Below are 18,146 nucleotides of genomic sequence, written 5' to 3'. Positions count from 1 at the left end.
TTCTGCTTTCATGACAGAAACGGTTCTACAGAAAGAAAGAGAACTTCTTTAAAAGCAATTATAAAATGCATCTTGAGATATCCTTATGCATTTTGTACTATATACATAATATCCTGCTTTAATTCCAGTTTCTCTGTTTTGAAGTCATGTAGATCATTCCAATAAACACAGCATGAAGGGCTGGTTTTACTATTCATCTAAGTGTTTTTGAAAAGATCACTGCAGAAAAATTGTACTCCAGTAATATGTATAGAACCATAGAATAAGCTTTAGATGCTGCTGAGACTAGCAGAAGTCCAGAAACGGCATTAAATTTATTTTAATTTCTAAAAGACTGTTTTAAACGTCGAACAGAGCTCTTAAAACAGTGCTCAAATGCACAGTGCTTATTGAACAAATTCTGATTTATTGAAAGTAAACATTTACATTGGCTACAATGTTATAACTGTTACAAATCTGGATAAAAGAGGCTTAAATAGCAATAGAAAGCAAGTGCAGTAAAAAGTGAATAGAGAAAATATTTGGCCTTAGTGATCTTCTGGCAGTATTTACATTATGTACATTTTGTTAAATATTTGTAGTAACTCTAAGGCACCATAGGCTAAATAGCAGGCGGCGGTACTATTTTGTGCACAGAATTTAATATATTTATTCAGAGAAAAAAAGGTTGTAGAGTTAAAAGAAACATAGGCATATTTTATGTATACAGAAAGGAGTGGATGCTTCTTAAAATTCAAAGATACAATACATATTGGGTAAATATAAAATTATGTTCAGAACATTAAATTATATGTGTATAAGGACTATTTTTACTGACTTGCTGGTAAACACTTAATGTAATCTACTTTTCAACAGCTTTTTCACACATTAGATACATTGAACTAACTACTACTCTAATTCTATTTTGTTTTCTCATTACAAAAGTCTTATACCTAATATATCATACAAAACCCCAATGCAAAGTGTAATGGGCTGTAATATACATCATTGCCATTCCCCGGCAGACCAGGAACACCCAACGCATCTGGCGTTCCTCACACCAGGGAGCAGCTCGGTATTTCACTCACCCGCTCATGGCAGCGGCTGCTGCTGGGAGGCGGCCAGAACTGACCCCATGATGCGGTGGAGCCCCTCACTTCACACCCGAAGTGTCCAAAGCCGAATCCAGAGATTCGATCCCCTTGTGACAGACAGCCTCGTGCACTGTACGTGACACTGCGCATGCAGAGAGCTGCCTGGCTTTAAATTTTATTTATTTATCCCCTCTGAGGTATGAGCTTACCTCTACTCCTCAGTGCTTTAAGGAATAAATTTGGTTATTAATACAGCCCTGGCTGACTGGACTCGAGATACTTTTCAAACCACTCTCAGCCCTACACTTGTTTTATCCGCTCTGCCAACAAACAGCTTTGCTGCATCTAACCCACGGGCCCATCTTTCCCTTTATGGTAGCGCTAACAAGGGAGACCAGCAGGACACCCAACCCACACTGCGTTTTGCATGCTGCAGCTTTGCACAGTGCTGCATCCTGCTGCACCCCACAAAACAACTGTAGGCCCTGTGAGGACACAGCGAGGCTCAGCCCTGACCACTGGGACTTCTCCTGCCCATTCTTCCTGCCACTCTCACCACTGAGGCCTCCACCGCTGCCCCACTCTCGGGTAGCAAAAGAAGCCAGGACAAGGCCTACCCAAGCACGGAGCATTCATGCTGATGCCAGCAGCCACAGGCCTTGGCATCAGAGGCCTGTAAAACACTTACCACAAGAGCCAGGAATGACATGTACAAAAAATACCTACATTTGTTCAAGGGCCTAACCCCCAGCACCTGCAGTGGGTGTTTAGCACAATGCAGGGTCAGACCCCAAACCTGCATGCTTTGAAAATGCTAAGATTACAGAGTGCTTTTGCTCTGACTGACCCTATCAGTAATAACAAGTACTCTTTTTATTTGACTTTTATCTTCTACAACCAAGAAGAAATCCATTTTAGTTAATATAATGCCAAAGTCACTGTACAGTCTTTCTATATTTGTTTAATTTTTCATTTTCTTTTTAAATCACAATTCTCTTCATTTTGGTTAATGCATTTTTTTTTTCACTTTGTACTCATCAGTGTTGAAAGTATGCTAAATATTTCCAAAGTAGAAAATTGTTTATTACCATAGTATAATTGATGTGAGCCCAAAGTCTTCATTTGGAAGTGGTCTTCTGTTTGTATTAACAAAAGCATAATCTTAGCATTATTCAATAGATGCATTTTTAGTACCAACAGCTATAATATTAAAATTATACAGCATCAGTAACAGTTTTTCAAGGGCTTTAGAGAAAACACAAGCATAAACAATTCTGGTGTGATCAACTAGTTCCTCTAAAACATTAAGCAGAATATCATACAAATTGGCTATTATATGATTAGTAATGCAGAGCCAAATACTTAGGTGATCAAAACAGTTTAGCACTGCTGATGAAAATAGTTATGCTGATCATATATTATATAAGAAAATAACCCAAGTTGCTTAACCCCTTGAATGCTAAATACTGAATTTCAAGAAAGGTTTAAAAGCATCTTTTTTGATTCCTTTCTCAGTGTTTAAAATACTTACAGAAGTAGAAATAGGTCAATTTCTAATTAGGGTGCAACATTAAAGTATTAACATAATTTCTCCATCAAACCCTCGGATTTGTGGATTTGTAATTTGGTGTGGGATGTAGAATTAAGTCAGAAAGTTCCATCTCAAGAACTCCATCAGTTGCTCCACGCTGGGCACACTCACAGTTACTTTAGATACAACTTCATGGAGACTTGTACCAAGAAGACTATTAAAGTCTGGGGCTCTTTCTTGTCTGTGATTAAAAGCTATTTGTGAAAGGTTTGTATTTGTTTCAATTATTATTTGTTTAAATTTTGAAGTTTGCTATCTATTTTTGACTAACCAGTAAGTCCAAACAGAACCCCCTTTTTTTCCTTAACCTTTAAAAAAAAAAACCAAAACACATCAATAATAACAAACACTTCTGTAGGGGAACAATCTGAAGACTTATTTTCACCTGCAGATGAAATAACACCAAAAGGTTTCCCATTTTGGCTAATTAAAAAATTATCTGAGATACTGTGTAGCAAGTGAAATGTTAATTAATTCCATTGCTTTGCTTGCAGTACTGGATATGATTCCTTGGAGTACTGCAGTGCCCTCGCCACCTTTCCAGATGGCCTGGAGGTTCCTGAGTTCCCTCAGGCACACAATACAGATGTTCTGTTAGCCCCATCCCTTTTTCCCACCACACAAATGGGGGGATGTGAGCTGCTAGTGGTACATTTAGTGATTTGTAATGCCTATGCTCATCATATTATGTCTTTCTCTTGGTCATCTTTTGTTGTCCCCAGACTTCAGCCACTGCCCTCAAAACTCCTTGATGTACTGTTGCCACACTACAACAGAAAGGTTTCCTCTGAGTTCTGCTTTCCTTCACACTTCCCCTTTCTCTCTTCCATATACAACAATATTTTGAGCAGTCTTAAAACTTGGCAGATATATGTTTTTCTCTCCTTTTCAATGACAGTGCTTATGAGAGCAAAAAAATGGCAGGCAACGTGACATCACTGTGCAAAGCAAGCCTAATTCACTGTAGCTGTAGCTACACTTGGTTCTAAAGCTACACCTCTCAGCCTCTAAAAGAGCTCACTTGTGAATTCTGCAGCTTCAGGGAACTAAGAAAATGTTCCTGCTTATTTGGCTTCTCCAGTTCATACATAACTTTATTTTGTTCATCCCTAGTTTTCTGAGGAACCTCTCATAATGGCAAACTATAAAAAAAAACAAGTCAATGTAGGACATCTTTGAGGACTTTTTAACCTCCTTCTGTGTTCTGCAAAATGAGGGTGATTTAGACATACTGTAGGACAAACTACGATGGATTGGCACTCCAGGTTTTCAGCTCCACTTGCTGATTTTGTGCAGCTACCCAAATTAATGCAGTCCTTATGTAGACTGAAATGTTTCAGGAACTTTGTTTCAAGAAGTTAACCAGTGTCCCAACATAAAAGATAACAATTAAGGTACTGGTTTTTGAGTGAGGGGTCTGCCAAAGAGGGTGAATGTTAAATAGCAAAAATTCAACAGCAAAATGGGGCTCTGAAAACAGAATTGGGTTGAGAAGTCTGGACGTGAACTCAGAAAAACCAAGATTCACACCAAGTAAGTCTGGAACACAAAAAAAGCCCCCAACATCTCCAGGTGTGTAAAAGCATACAGCAAGGAGTAAGGGAGAGCTAAATAAAAAATAAGGAGTAAATGTGAACATAATCCTCTTTATGCAATTTGATTTAAAAGAAAAACATTAGCTGCTCCTCTTTTGTACTGCTATTTAACAAAGATAACTTAAGTGAGTAGAGGATTTAGTCTATTTTTACTTTTCGACGTGACCAGGGCACAGATAGGCAAGTTGAATTGCTCTCCATATTTAAGGTGTGATGCTGCAAGATGGCTACTGTGAGAGCTGCCCAGGGCACAGGATATGCTTTATGCTTTGGAGACCAGGCCCTGTCCCAAATTGCCATAATGCACACTTGGAAAAAGTAGCTGCTAGTTCAAACACCAAAGATACGAACTGGTTTGTTTTCTCTTAGAAATAAAATAATAGAAAGACTTTCACTTAGCGATATCAGTATATTTTATCTTCTGGTTCTCTGATGTAGAAACAACAACTGAGTCATGTTAAAGCTCTAATTTAGCAGGTACTTTTACCTACCTGGCTAAATTTAGCCACAGAGTAATCTCACAGACGTCAAGATGGAAAAGGTAAAGGACATTACTGATTTAAAAAAACTTAACAAATCTAGTATATAAAAAACAAATTTCTAAGAAGAAAGTTAACAGCTTCTGACTTTCAAATTGTTTGCTAAGCTTGTTTGATTAATAATTTTAACAGAGCTGCTTAGTGGGTATGACAGTGTTTTCAGCAATGATAAAGAAAACTAAACATACATCATCATGTCATTAGTTTTCTCTGTTTCACACATTATACCAAAACTACACTGTTTTAACCTTGGACTCTAACTCCTGACTGTGCCTTTGTAAAATCAAATTAATTTAAGGTAGCTGCAGGTAACCAATCTCTTTGATTTGACATGTTCCAGGAAACTCTTTATTGTGTTTAAATGTGAGAATATTTTACTTATGGCAAAGTATCCTGCATAATACAAGTGCTCCACTATAAAATTTTCTCACTTGCACATAATTCAGTCATTCTAAATTTAAAATACCAGTTTACAGTTTTAAAGCCTCCAACTGAAGAATTTAATATAAAAATATCAGCACAAAACTCCTTTTTTTAAAGTCTGTTTATTGTGAGCAACCCAAATGCCTGCTTAATCATTGTTAGTTGTAGTATGTTAATAGACTTTGCACCCCAACAGTTGTTAATTCATACCATCTCAGGCATTTTGATAAGAAACACTGCGTAAGAAAACAGTAAGTATTCAAAGGGTTAATTTTCTTAGAATAATAATAATAAATTAGGGTTTTTTTGCATCTTCTTCAGTCCAAATTCCAGCTTTGAGACTGAGGAAGGCTTCCAAACCACACCAATTAAATAAGAGTGGTCCTTTTAACCAGTAGCAGTTTGATTGCCAATGACTCGAAGAATCTCTTTATGAATGCTCGGTTCTTGTGTATTTATACTTGTATCACCCACTTGACCATCTTCGTAACTAAAAAGAAAAAACAAACAAACAAAGAAAATAAAATCAAATTAGTGCTTTATTAATCTACTTTAAACCATCCCAAATTCTGTTTTATTCGATAATCACCAGTATTTATTCTGGCTGTTAATGAGCTTAATATTAAAATGCTTTGCTGCGCTTCACTGTTACAAGCAGACCCCATACTCAGGAACGTGGTAGGACTTCCATTGTCATTTGAACCCTGAGGCAGCAACACACTGGGACCAGCAGTGCCACCAGCAGAAGTGCTGCTAATGTGCTGAGGCCTGGACAGCAGCTCCCCTTTTGCTGCATGTATATAGGGATCACTGCACAAGGCTGGTACCAAAGCATTTCAGACGTCAAAGAAATACCTGCAGTAACTAAACTCTTGCCACAACAGGGTCACAGCTTATTGGTAACACCATGACAGCTTCAAGGATTTTCTCTCTAGGACAGGGCAATCCTAATTACTGCAGACCTCCAACACTGGCAAATCTGGAGTCTATTTGCTCCTCCATTGGTTTGCATGACTATTCTTGCAGGGCTGAAATCCATGTCAGTTTATAATTACAAATCACAGCTGAGAGGGGAATGTTCACATCACCGATAAGAAGCCTCTTCTCAATAATTAATTCCTTAGTTATAAAATATACATGTGAATAGAAAAGATATTTTGCAATAGATGGTCAAACATACAGCAATATAAGGTAATGCTACAGAGTGGGAAGAATCAGTAACACTCCATTCACTGCATTTGTTTTCTTTTACTTAAAAATGTCTACTAAATCTTTGCCAGTAACATATCCATACATCGCCTGACAAAAAGTACAGAGATAAATACAAACTAGAGTGATGCTTTAAAGAATTAAATGTCTTCTATCTCTTTCATTTACAACTGCTGTCAGGAACATGAAGAAAAAAAAGGCCTTGAAAAGACAGAACTCAAATGTTAAAAGAAGGTTGGTACTCACACAAAGAAAAACCTTGTACACACATGATCTGTGTTGGGAACTACCCAAATCTCTCCATGTTTGTGCAGATCGGATGAGGTTATCACTGTAAAGGAAAGAATAAATTCCATAGTGATCAAAACGTGTCTGAAAGAAACCATTTTAAAACATCTGCTCTTTTTACACACTTTGCATAGCTTTGTGCAAATTTTGGTTCCCAGTGTATGCCTGTGGCCAAGTGTAGTCTTCAAGTTGTCTGTTGGTAAAAGAAGGGCATGAACAAGGTTCATCTTTCCAAAATACATTATTCTTTCCATAAAGCACAAATGCTGGATGTATGGGAGCAAGTCCTTAATTCACTGACTTTAAACAAAAGTTGGCTTTTATGATCATTTGGCACTTTACATAATTAAAGTTCTTAGAAGGGCCAAGGCCTGCTCTGCAGACCAGTAAACAGGAAAAGAAAAAGTACATGTATTAAACACTGATTTAAGAAGCACATAAGTTGTTAAGAAGGATTTCAGTCAACTTATGCCCTTGGCACACACATGCCTGTGTTAGATGGTGGCTGAGCCAATTCTGAGGTATGAAAGACAACACCTGAAACTGAGCTGGCAAAGATTAGTGATTTGCTGTAATACTAAATATCTTTTAAAAGGCAAAATTATAATCAAAGAGATGGTGAATCCCACCAACACTTGCTCAATGTTTAGAAAACAGCAATGTTAAGCTGTTTAGTGATGTAATAAGATCAAACATGTAGAATCTTCGCCATGAATCTTTGCTTTAAAAATGTTCCTCAAACACATCTAAATGCTACCATAAAAAAAAAAAAAAAAAAAAAAAAAAGAAGATTCAAAAAATAATAATATGTATTTTAAGTAGTGGCATAAAAGTAGCTTGAATCTTGAAATAACATCTTTGACACAGTGTCTTAGTTTTAACTTTTTAAAATAAACAAATGCTGAAAATGGATGGCAAGTTGAGTTCAATATAATTTCTTTCTGTTTGGCCTGTGGTACTCATTATCAATTGTTCTTATTCAAAGAATAGGCAAGTCACTCATGAATAATGGTAATCATAAGCAATGGATTTTTAACTTTAAAAAAATGCTGAAGCACTCCAGAAGAACAAGTCAGTTGTCACATGAAAAACAAATTTGCTCAAGCAGTTAAAAATCATTTGCAAATTCAGTATAAAAACTGTTGTTTTTCAGAATTAAGTGCTTTATATATTCACCGAAAGCTTAAAAGAAATCACAGTTTCAAATGAAGAACCTTGCTGGGCAGACCAGATGATCAGTCACTATACAGTCAATAGGAAGACCTTTACTCTGAGGCCCCACCCCTGGAGGTGTTCAGGGCTGGGCTGCACTGGGCCCTGGGTAGCCTGAGCTGGTGGGGGAAAGCCCTGATTATGGCAAGTGAACTGGGTAGACCTGAAATTGCCTTCCAACCTAAGCCATTCTATGACTGATGTGGTATGATTATTACATAAAAATTCAGCATGTACTACACTTCCTGTTTGAAGAAGGAAATATTTTCAACAGAAATACAAAGGTCAGTTGCTGACAAGTACTCATATGCATACCAATTGTTCATTACTGAAAACCAACCAATACTGGAACTAAAGGTCACACTGATTTACATTCAGTATAACTGTGCTCACGACCAGAACAGCTTTTTAAGGGCTTTCAGCTTACCTTCACATAAGGCTATGCATTTTAAGTTACGGCTTTGCAAAAATTGTGACTGTTGTCCTTTCTTCTGTGACTGAGATGTAAAAACATGAGAAAACTTAATTATTGCTGTAAGACAAACAGTGGTACAGTAGCAAAGGGGAGAGCAGCTATTTTCAATGATTTATTCATAAATAAAGATAGTCTTTCTCTAACATTTCTGCTTTATTTCTAAATGTAAATGAATTTCTAAAACTTTCATAAGAGGGGATTATTGTAGGAAAAGTTTGATTTCCTTTATCCAGAAAGAAAAATTCCTTATTACAAAAGGATGAATTTTACTGATAAATACTGATTACAGAATCAATCTTACCAATAAGCAAACTGACAGAAGAAAAACAACAACAAAAACATCAATATCAAAATCGAAGTGATTTAATCATTGATTCGTCAGCCATTCAATTTATTTTCATGCTTTACTGGTCACCTAAGATCCAAGGGGTTCTGCCCTTGCATACCAGTTTCTACCTAAAGCCAGATTATTCTGTAGTTTTTGTGTGGCAGATGTCATATTTCTTTCTCAAAATTGAGTCCTACATGTAATTTCTACAAGTGTGCTTTAAATAAAGTATGATTCTAAAGGTTCAGTATTAGAAATTAAAAAAAACACAAAAACAAACAAACAAAAACCACAAACACACCCAAACTCTGACCAGCTATCAGTGAACCATAGTTCAGTACCATAGTTCAGTAGAAATTCCAGAGCTTAAGGAGCAAAGGCTTGTTGAACGTCATAATGATATCAGTGCTTTGTTTTCATTCTCTACCCAAATTCTTCTATTTGGAAAAGAAAAGCACTGGGACCTGTAGTATAGTCTATAAATTCTTAGAGCAGTTGGGTTGTATTTGATGAGTGCAGTACTTGGACTTGTGGATTTCATTTAATAAAACCATCAGCTTTCACAACAGAAATACCGACTTCTTTTCAAATATCAGATTCCCAACATAAAACCATAAATCTTCCAGAGATGATTGATATACTACTGTACCTGTGATGTGTTGCTGCCCTTACTGCTTGAAGCTGGTTCATCTTTAGCTGACACCTTCTGCTGCTTCTTGTTCATCCCTAAGATACAAAATTAATGTAAAGTACTCTGGCACATAAATACAACTATAAGCAGAGTTAAATATGGATAATGCAACAGGTGTCACAGTCAAAATTACAGTCCTTTGTATTGCAGGCAGAGACCTAGTTAACTATGCCAGAAAATAATTCAGTTTAATCTTGTAAATTACCCATATATCTGCATATGTTGCAAAGACATTAAGAAAGCCAAGTTAGCACTAAGAAGGTATGAACACAGATAAACATTATCACAAATGACACTGAATTCAGCTCATGAATGTTCTTAGGTGGTTTCTTAACAGACTGCATTTTAACATGTTTCAACTTAACAGAACCTACTGAAGCTGAAGTAACAGTTTCATTCACTGAGAGTAAGACAGCAAAACCCTACCTTAGATGAACATCAGATGCTCATCTAGAACATTTTATTTAGTTCTAGTAAGAGTCTAAATAATGTTCAGTAGTACTTAATTTATTTAAAGGTAGTTTTGAAGTCTGCCTAGGTTAAATCATATACAGGTGAATCTGTTAAAGTATTGGTTGCCCAATTTGGATCCAATTTCCTTCTCAGTTATTTCAACACTTATATTTGCGCCTTAGATTTCATTTATATTTTTTTTGGTAGTTTATATAACTTTCCTATATGGTACATCATTGTAGGCTTCCTTTAGTTTCCGCTGCTCCATATTTGTTGACAATTTTCAAATACACATCAGATTATGTTGAACTTTAAGCCTGTGGAGTACTAAGGAGTGTAGGGTCCTCCATGCTTTTTTAGTGTTATAAAGTTTTACATATTTTAATTAATATTACATACTAAATATGTACACAAGTTTCTTTTCTGGAAGAGACTAGATGGAAGGCATCAAAAAAAGGCAGAGAGAGGAGAAAAATATTGAAATTCACAGAACAATGCTGTACAGAAAAAAAAAGTCATTTTCTTTCAAGGCCAGGCTGGATGTGGCTCTGGGCAGCCTGGTCTGGTGGTTGGCGACCCTGTACAGAGCAGGAGGGTTGGAACTTGATGATCACTGTAGTCCTTTTCAACCCAGGCCATTCTGTGATTCTATGATGACATCAGGAATCATAACTAACATTTTCAGGATTACATTTACCTATATGCAGACAAACTCACATTCAACTATACCAACAGTTTTACATGGGATGAAATGGTAAACACAAGGTGGGAAAAGAAAGAAGTCACAGCATTTTAAAATCTTCACAAAGGTTTCTTAATATAGACATTGGTATACAATGTACCTGTTATGCTTCTACTTATGATTCTAAGGTGGAAAGCTCTGCATGGTTTACTTTTGAATTCACCAGTGGGACAGATTTGTCCCCTTCTGTTCTAACACTAAAATGAACACATGGTATGTTATTTTCTATGTCTTAAACATATACAGGAACAGTCTTAAACACATACAGCTGAACATGTGTGTTGACGATATTTTTTGGGTCAGGTAAGATCCTACAAGCGTATAAATCAATAATAATAGATGAACTTAGGTTTGATACTGACAAAAAAAACCAAATAAATCACTACAATGGATTTCCATTACACACATCACCTTTAGTTACTACCCATCTCAAGGAGAGCTTCAAGACATTCATCACCTTAAAAATGAGGACAGGTATTTAATAAGGGAAATCTAATCAATTCAAAAAAGAGAAAATCTAATCTTGGACTAACAAATTTACTACACACCAAATTTACTACAGTATCATAAAAAGCAAAACTACTAAGAAAAGCAACAGACTGAGATATACTCCTATGTCTCAACTCTAGAGTGATTTATAAATATCACCTGAGTAACCAAATGATATGCTTGACAATGGACTAAGGTAGATTCCACTTCCAAACATTGCACCATGGAGCTGAAAGAGAGAACAGAACAATTGTTTAGCATCTGGATAAAAAAATACTGATATGCACAAGTCTTGATGTAGATGAGTATCCATCCATTTGCATTAATTTACTGACTGGCAGTAAATGGTTTTTTAAGTCAAATCAAAAAAACAAACAAACAAAAACACACACAAAAAACCCCAAACAAACAAACAAACAAAACTAAGAAAAAAATGCAATGAATATAAAACTAAAATACCACATATTATAGAAACAGTGTTCAAGGGTGCAGAGATAATCTTAGGCAGACTTTCTTTGTGAATCACTCTTGGAGGAACTAAATCCAGAAGGTGTTTCCAAACTATGCCTGCTGTACTGGGTATACAAGTAATCTAGCAATAGCTATTTTTTCCCCCCTAAGTTAAGAAATAAAGAAACTGTGAAGACAGTGCTTATTTGACGATAAATAAATAAATAAATAATAATTTTTTAGATTTGCCTGAGCACTGGAGGAATGATTTCGACCAAGCTTTTGCATAAGCTTATTCAGCCATGCATATCCCATCACTTCAGGACAGTGCTTCAGCCACAGAGTTATATGTCTGAAGGTGAGAGGAAAGGGAAGACTTTTCTTCACCAGCATAACTTGTGTGGCTCAAGTCACAGTGCTTGGGCTAAGCAAAAAGACAAGCACACCTTATTAGCCATTTTCTTCTCATGTAAGTGGGAAGTACAGTTTCTACTGTTCCTCCAGGCTCTGACTGCCTTAAGTAGATAAGCCACAAAAAGTAGCTGTTGCAGCCCACGTGAAAAAGCAGAGCATTTCCTACACATAGATGTTATGATCACTGGGCTTCAGAGTTACTCTCACCCTTATTTCTTTCCTCTGACCCCACAGTATTTACACTATGTCTGCAATGTACCAGAGCTCCCATTGGTATGCACAGTCATGCCTTCACTCCTCCAGACTGTACAGTGTTGTACAGGATCCCTGGTGAGCAGATACTTTTCCTGACTGGTTGGTATTGGGATAAACAGAATGAACTGGATTAATGATATAGCTTAGTCATGTGAGGGATCTAAAAATGATGATGTATGTAAAACAGATTTGAATAAACTGTTTTCTCCTCTTCTGAATATCTTAAGCATGAACAAACAAAAAGCACAAACAAAAGGGTTTACTCTGGTGAATTTCTGAGTGCAAGTTGTGCTTTCTTTGTGATGTATATTTCAAAGATACTAATAAAAACACCCAAACAACTAAAAGGAATAGCAGAAATTGCAGTCCCTTTTTCAGTGTCTCTTGCTGCCTAATCTTCAGTCAGCACCCTTAGATCTCCCTCCAGAGTATCAGAATCTTGGATTCATCTCTGGGGAACACCTGCCCAAACCCTACTTAAAACACACTGAATCACATTCCTCTGGTCCCTCTCGTACTGCCTACATCTCCCTGCAGTAGTGGTCTCCTCATGGTTCAGCCTAAAAAATCAAAGTGAAGTTTTCTCCATAGATTCTTCCTTGCCAGTATACTCATATTTCCTTCCCAAGAAAATCAGAGGAGTGAAGAAGACACTGTAAACTTGACATCTGTAAATTCAGTGTGCTTTGGGATCCTATAATAAAGGCACAAATTCTAATCTTTGAGACTGCTTTTAAGCAGTACAGAGTTCAGCCTCGTGGAGGTGCTGCTGTGCAATGTAAAAATGAAACACAGATTCCACAGGTAAATTTTTTTAAAGTCATTTGAGCAGACAAATTATTTAATTACTTCATAGAATTACCTTTTCAATTTGCCACCAATATGTCTACCAGAAATACACCTGTTGAAAATTCATCTGATTTCAATATATAATTAAACAGGTACAGGCTAGCTGAGTTCTATTTAGACTATTCACCTGCAGCCTCGTATTGGAAGCAACAACTAAGCCGTTTCTCAGGATGGAATGCCAATTTTCAATGTGTGAACCACTGAAAAAGTAAAAGAGAAAGTGTTAAAACCTACAGTGTAAAATTCAAAATGAAATCATTAATCCTATAAAACAGTACATTCACAGCTGCAAATCTCAAATGGCAAGAAGAAAAAAAAAAAAAAAAAAAAAAAAAAGACTGTGTGGCATTTTGGAAACCTTTGTTTAATACAAACATATGGACTCACTGAAATGCAAAGGTACTTCCATAAAGGTTTTTAGCAGCTCGGAAATTGGATTCTTTGGCTGGTGGACTGCTGAGAAGCAGGAACTGGTGGGGAGTGTGCATAAACTTTAGTTGCTGCAAAATATAATAGTGCATATGTGAAAAGAAGTTGATGAACACAATAGCATTGTATTTCCAGAATGGTAGTTCTTAATATAACAAGTTGTTTTGCACATTATCTGACTATATTTATATAGCAAGAGCTAAGTTGAAACTGGTCTCATTACCATAGCTTTCATCTGAAATCAAACATAAAAGCAGTCTTTGGTTTATGAAACATACGGAAGTATCTGAAACAGATTTCAGCCTACTATGACTCTAGTAAAGTAATTAAATTGAACAACTTTTCATGGCATTTTGATCAAAGCTGTCTTTGAATTAAGGTTCAGATTTGAAAGACTGCAGATTACTACACCCTTACTCAGAGCATCAGAGCCACACTCAGAAACGAATCTCAGCACCACACCTATAAAATGTCAGAGCTATGTTGTTTTTATAGCATGCTCATATGTGGTTCTCCTGGTGGATATGTTTTGCCTGCACTGTTTTTCATACAATTTTGTATCTGTTATTCTAAATGGCAATGGCAATACTCTATGAGGTAACAAAGGTAGTGAAGTTCTCATCCAATCTCAGATGACTGCAAGATAGACAATTGTATTTGAGCTACTCATCTAAAATAGACCTTTTCTGACTATAAATTGTTTGACCTGTTTTAGATATTCACAATATGGTGCTATGAGTCATAACCCAAAACTGCCTGTTTCTCTCCACTGTCTTATTAATGGAGACACATGGACATCTACATTTGGCCAGGACTCTCATTTATGCTAATGTGAGCCATGAGAAATGAGAATATAACCCACAGACACTTACCCTATTCACTGGTAGCTTCACAATATGTGATCTGTTACTAGAAATAACCCTAAAAGAAGAAACAATTATATGCACTAGATATGACAAACAAGCAGAACTTTCTCTCTAAAAAATGTAATGCATAGCCATAACAAAACATGAAGCTGCAGGTTTTTGAACCTATCAGATTAAAGCAGACTGTATCTTGGCTACAAAGTCAGATTTGAAGCTGTAAAATAAGATAGAGTCTTTCCACTGTTTTTAGACATTCCTGGTGAGATCCAGAAACAGTTCAGGAACAAAGCACATGCAAATGTTAACTCTGGCATTAATTCTTAGGGTGAGCTTATGGGAAATTAAACTGGTGAAGCGCTTATTCATTCATCTTGGTAAGTCAATAATTATCATGCCACGTGAGTCAATTTTTTACCATTGTAGAAGAGGATGTGCAAGTGGGTCTTGTTTATCCATCTGCTTCTTTATTTCCAAGTAAGGTGCCTAGAAAACAGTAATTACATTCTTTATGCTGGTTGAAATCATAAAATTAAATTTTACATGATACATTGTCTGTGACTTCATCTATTAAAATGCATACATAGGACTCATTATTAGGCTTAAATCACAGCTTTAGTGACATTTAGCATTGTACAGTTATAAACGTGTTTTGACAACAGGAAGAATTAATAAAGCAATTATTTTCCCTGGAGTAAAATAATAAGCATATAATTAGCATCAAAAAGAGTATATTATAAAAAACATCGGTGATCTCAGGGACAACAACAGAACATATGCACTAACATTCAGCTCTTGGACCAATAAAATGGATGGAGATATCACAAAATCAAGTTTGTCAAAGTACCATAAAATCCCAAGTTAATCTACTTTTTTTTTTTTCCTCATCTGTTTCATGAAAAAAAGCTGTCAAAGTAAAATACTGTTAGAAGCGAAAATTGGCCTGAAAATTTCTTGATTTCTATCACAGTGCAAAGTACTCATTTAAAAACCTTCAGTCCAATAATTACTTTAATGTTCAAAGAAGTAAAATGTTGTTTACTTTAACAGATATTACATAAACTAACAAAAATACCTAAATTTTCAATATGTTTTACTGCTTTCTCTACCTCATTCTGCATTTCATATTCCCAAAGTACTTTACAAATACATACAAAGAATGATTTATAAAACCTTGTGAAATTACATTTATAAAATAGTTGGAAAAGCAAGATGTATGTGAGAGATTTCAATAAGCAGTTATACTGAGAAGGCCTGTTTGGGAAATGAACTGTTACAGTAAATATAAGAACAGCTATCAGATCCTGTCCTACTGTGAATATTGAGAAATCGTATGGTATTGAACCCAAGAGACCCAATCTTCCTAGTCTCCAGCCATACTCAGCTGAACAAGTGTTTTGTTGTAACAGAAATAAAGCTATAATTCAGAGCATCATCACAAAATCAATTTCTTTTGCTTTGGAAACAAAGAGACACAGTTTGATATTCCCAGAAATACAGCAGTTGGTGATTGTCTTGTTATTAACTCCCAATCTGCTGTTATCTCTTATTTAAACTTCAAAAGACTTGAACCTTTATCACTTTAATTTAATTGCCATTATGGATACTGTAGTTTGATATTTTTAGCACACATTTTAGCCCTACAAGAAAGGACTCATCCTATCACCTTCCCCACCCATCAGACCTTATATAAATATCCTCCTAGTTCTAGAAATAGCTGTTATGTTATGTAAACATTTTAAAACTCACCTGTGTCATCTCTCTAATAGAAGTTATACTATCCAACGCTTTCATGACTCGGTCATAATTCTTTTTCTGATGTAAATAAAATAAGAAAATACATTAAGACTATTGGTCTTTAGTTGTACAAAACCCTCAATTTTTTGAGTCTGTATAAAATCAAAGTTAGGATGAATGTTCAGCAAACCAATCCTCCTGTATTTTTAAGTAAGCTTCTTTCCACCTTATTCACACACAGCCTTTTTCATTCATAGGCCAGGAAAATTCCAGAAAAAAAAAAAAAAAAGAAAAAGAAAGAAAGAAAGAAAGAAAAAAAGCATGATGAAAGTTTCTCCCAAACATTCAACAATGTAACTCACTTAAAAGAGCTGGTCACTTTTTAAACAAATATTTCACAGAATCACAGAATTGTAGGGGTTGGAAGGGACCTCTAGAGATCATTGAGTCCAACCCCCCTGCCAAAGCAGGCTCCCTACACCATGTCACACAGGTAGGCGTCCAGGCGGGTCTTGAATATCTCCAGAGAAGGAGACTCCACCACCTCCCTGGGCAGCCTGTTCCAGTGCTCCGTCACCCTCACTGTAAAGAAGTTCTTCCGCACATTTGTGCAGAACTTCCTATGCTGTACTTTCATCCCATTACCCCTAGTCCTGTCCCCACGCACTACAGAAAAGAGACCAGCCCCACCACTATGGCTCCCATACCTCAGGTATTTATAAACCTGGATCAAGTCCCCTCTCAGCCTTCTTTTTTCAAGGCTAAACAGACCCAGTTCCCTAAGTCTCTCCTCATGGGGGAGATGCGCCAGGCCCTTCACCATCTTAGTGGCCCTCCGCTGGACTCTTTCCAAGAGATCCCTGTCTTTTTTGTACTGGGGAGCCCAGAACTGGACACAATATTCCAGATGAGGCCTCACCAGGGCAGAGTAGAGGGGGAGGATCACCTCCTTCGACCTGCTGGACACACTTTTTTAATACATCCCAATATTTGTAGCTGCATGGAGGCTCTGCCAGTTATTCAGATAATGTGCTGCTATTAAGCACACAATTAACAAACAACTGCTAAATAAGCAGATGTATTTACTTTGCCAACAGCTCTATAAAACATCAGAAGTTGTTCAGTTGTCCTTCTGCTCTGCCCTGCCTCACTCTGACCTTTGCCTACATTCTGCCTGGGAACAACAGGCTCCTCTATCTTTTCTGAGCGGAGGAGCACTTCATCAACCGATGGGCCACATCACCTTTGGGAATCACACTTTATTTTTACTTATCTTTGGGTCTTGCCAGTTCCTGCCTGGGGGCTTTCACCTCATTCACACTGGCAAGAAGGTGGGAGGAGACAGTGTGGACCACACCGCCTTGGGTTCTCTCTGCTCCTCTCCCATCACAGCTGTGATGAACTGAATTTTGGACTAGATCATCTTATAGGCCTTTTACATTTTCCAACCTTTAATGATTCTGTGATGATCTTTCACCTTCCTTATACCACCTTACACCCTTGCCCTGCCCAGGTTACCTTATCAGTCTCTTTGGCAATTCTTCATTCCTGTGCACTACAGACCATATTCACCCCTTCCTTTGAGGAATAACCACTGCTAGCTGACCATTGTTCAGAAAGTGAAATGCGTCCCCATATGGGACATCCAAAGTCCCCATTTACACATTTGAGGAAGGCTGAGGTGATCTATAATGGGTTCACAGCTTTCCTAGGCCTCCCCCGTAAGGCAGCATTTGCATCTTGAGGATCAAACAATTCTAAATTTGACAGTCGTACCAAATTCTATTCTTGTGTCCAACATCTGACAAAACTCAGTTTAAGGACAACAGTTTGCAGCGGGAAAGTGAGATGTAATAACCACTTAATGAATAACAACATAGACTAAAAGTCTCTGTCGCCTACATCTCCTAAAAGCAGCCTTTCTCTGCGCCTAATGTGTACATTAAAAGAAAGACATACACACACACACACACAAAACAACAAACCCAACAACAACTTCTCATCTACAATTTGTATCTTAAAATAAGCTTTTGGCTACAAG

General features: G+C 36.8%; 1 protein-coding gene across 2 annotated transcripts in view; it reads right to left on the bottom strand.

Annotated features, from left to right (window-relative positions):
• Positions 1-386: 386 nt before the first annotated feature.
• Positions 387-18,146, bottom strand: part of PARP8 (poly(ADP-ribose) polymerase family member 8) — a 114,592-nt gene continuing 96,832 nt past the window's right edge. The window contains exons 17-26 of one of the 2 annotated variants that reach the window (XM_015848682.3): positions 16,118-16,183; positions 14,787-14,854; positions 14,378-14,426; positions 13,464-13,576; positions 13,204-13,276; positions 11,268-11,337; positions 9,383-9,459; positions 8,358-8,427; positions 6,677-6,761; positions 387-5,711 (exon numbers count right to left, since the gene is read on the bottom strand). In XM_015848682.3, the coding sequence (XP_015704168.1) occupies positions 5,609-5,711; positions 6,677-6,761; positions 8,358-8,427; positions 9,383-9,459; positions 11,268-11,337; positions 13,204-13,276; positions 13,464-13,576; positions 14,378-14,426; positions 14,787-14,854; positions 16,118-16,183 (774 nt within the window). In that variant the 3' untranslated portion in view covers positions 387-5,608. The remainder of the gene's footprint in view (positions 5,712-6,676; positions 6,762-8,357; positions 8,428-9,382; positions 9,460-11,267; positions 11,338-13,203; positions 13,277-13,463; positions 13,577-14,377; positions 14,427-14,786; positions 14,855-16,117; positions 16,184-18,146) is intronic. The other variant, XM_015848681.3, reaches the window with a different exon arrangement.

The sequence above is a fragment of the Coturnix japonica genome, chromosome Z, assembly GCF_054131305.1.
Source record: "Coturnix japonica strain WE chromosome Z, WE-NBRP24, whole genome shotgun sequence".
NCBI lineage: Eukaryota > Metazoa > Chordata > Aves > Galliformes > Phasianidae > Coturnix > Coturnix japonica.
This window is presented reverse-complemented; position numbering and strand designations above follow the sequence as displayed.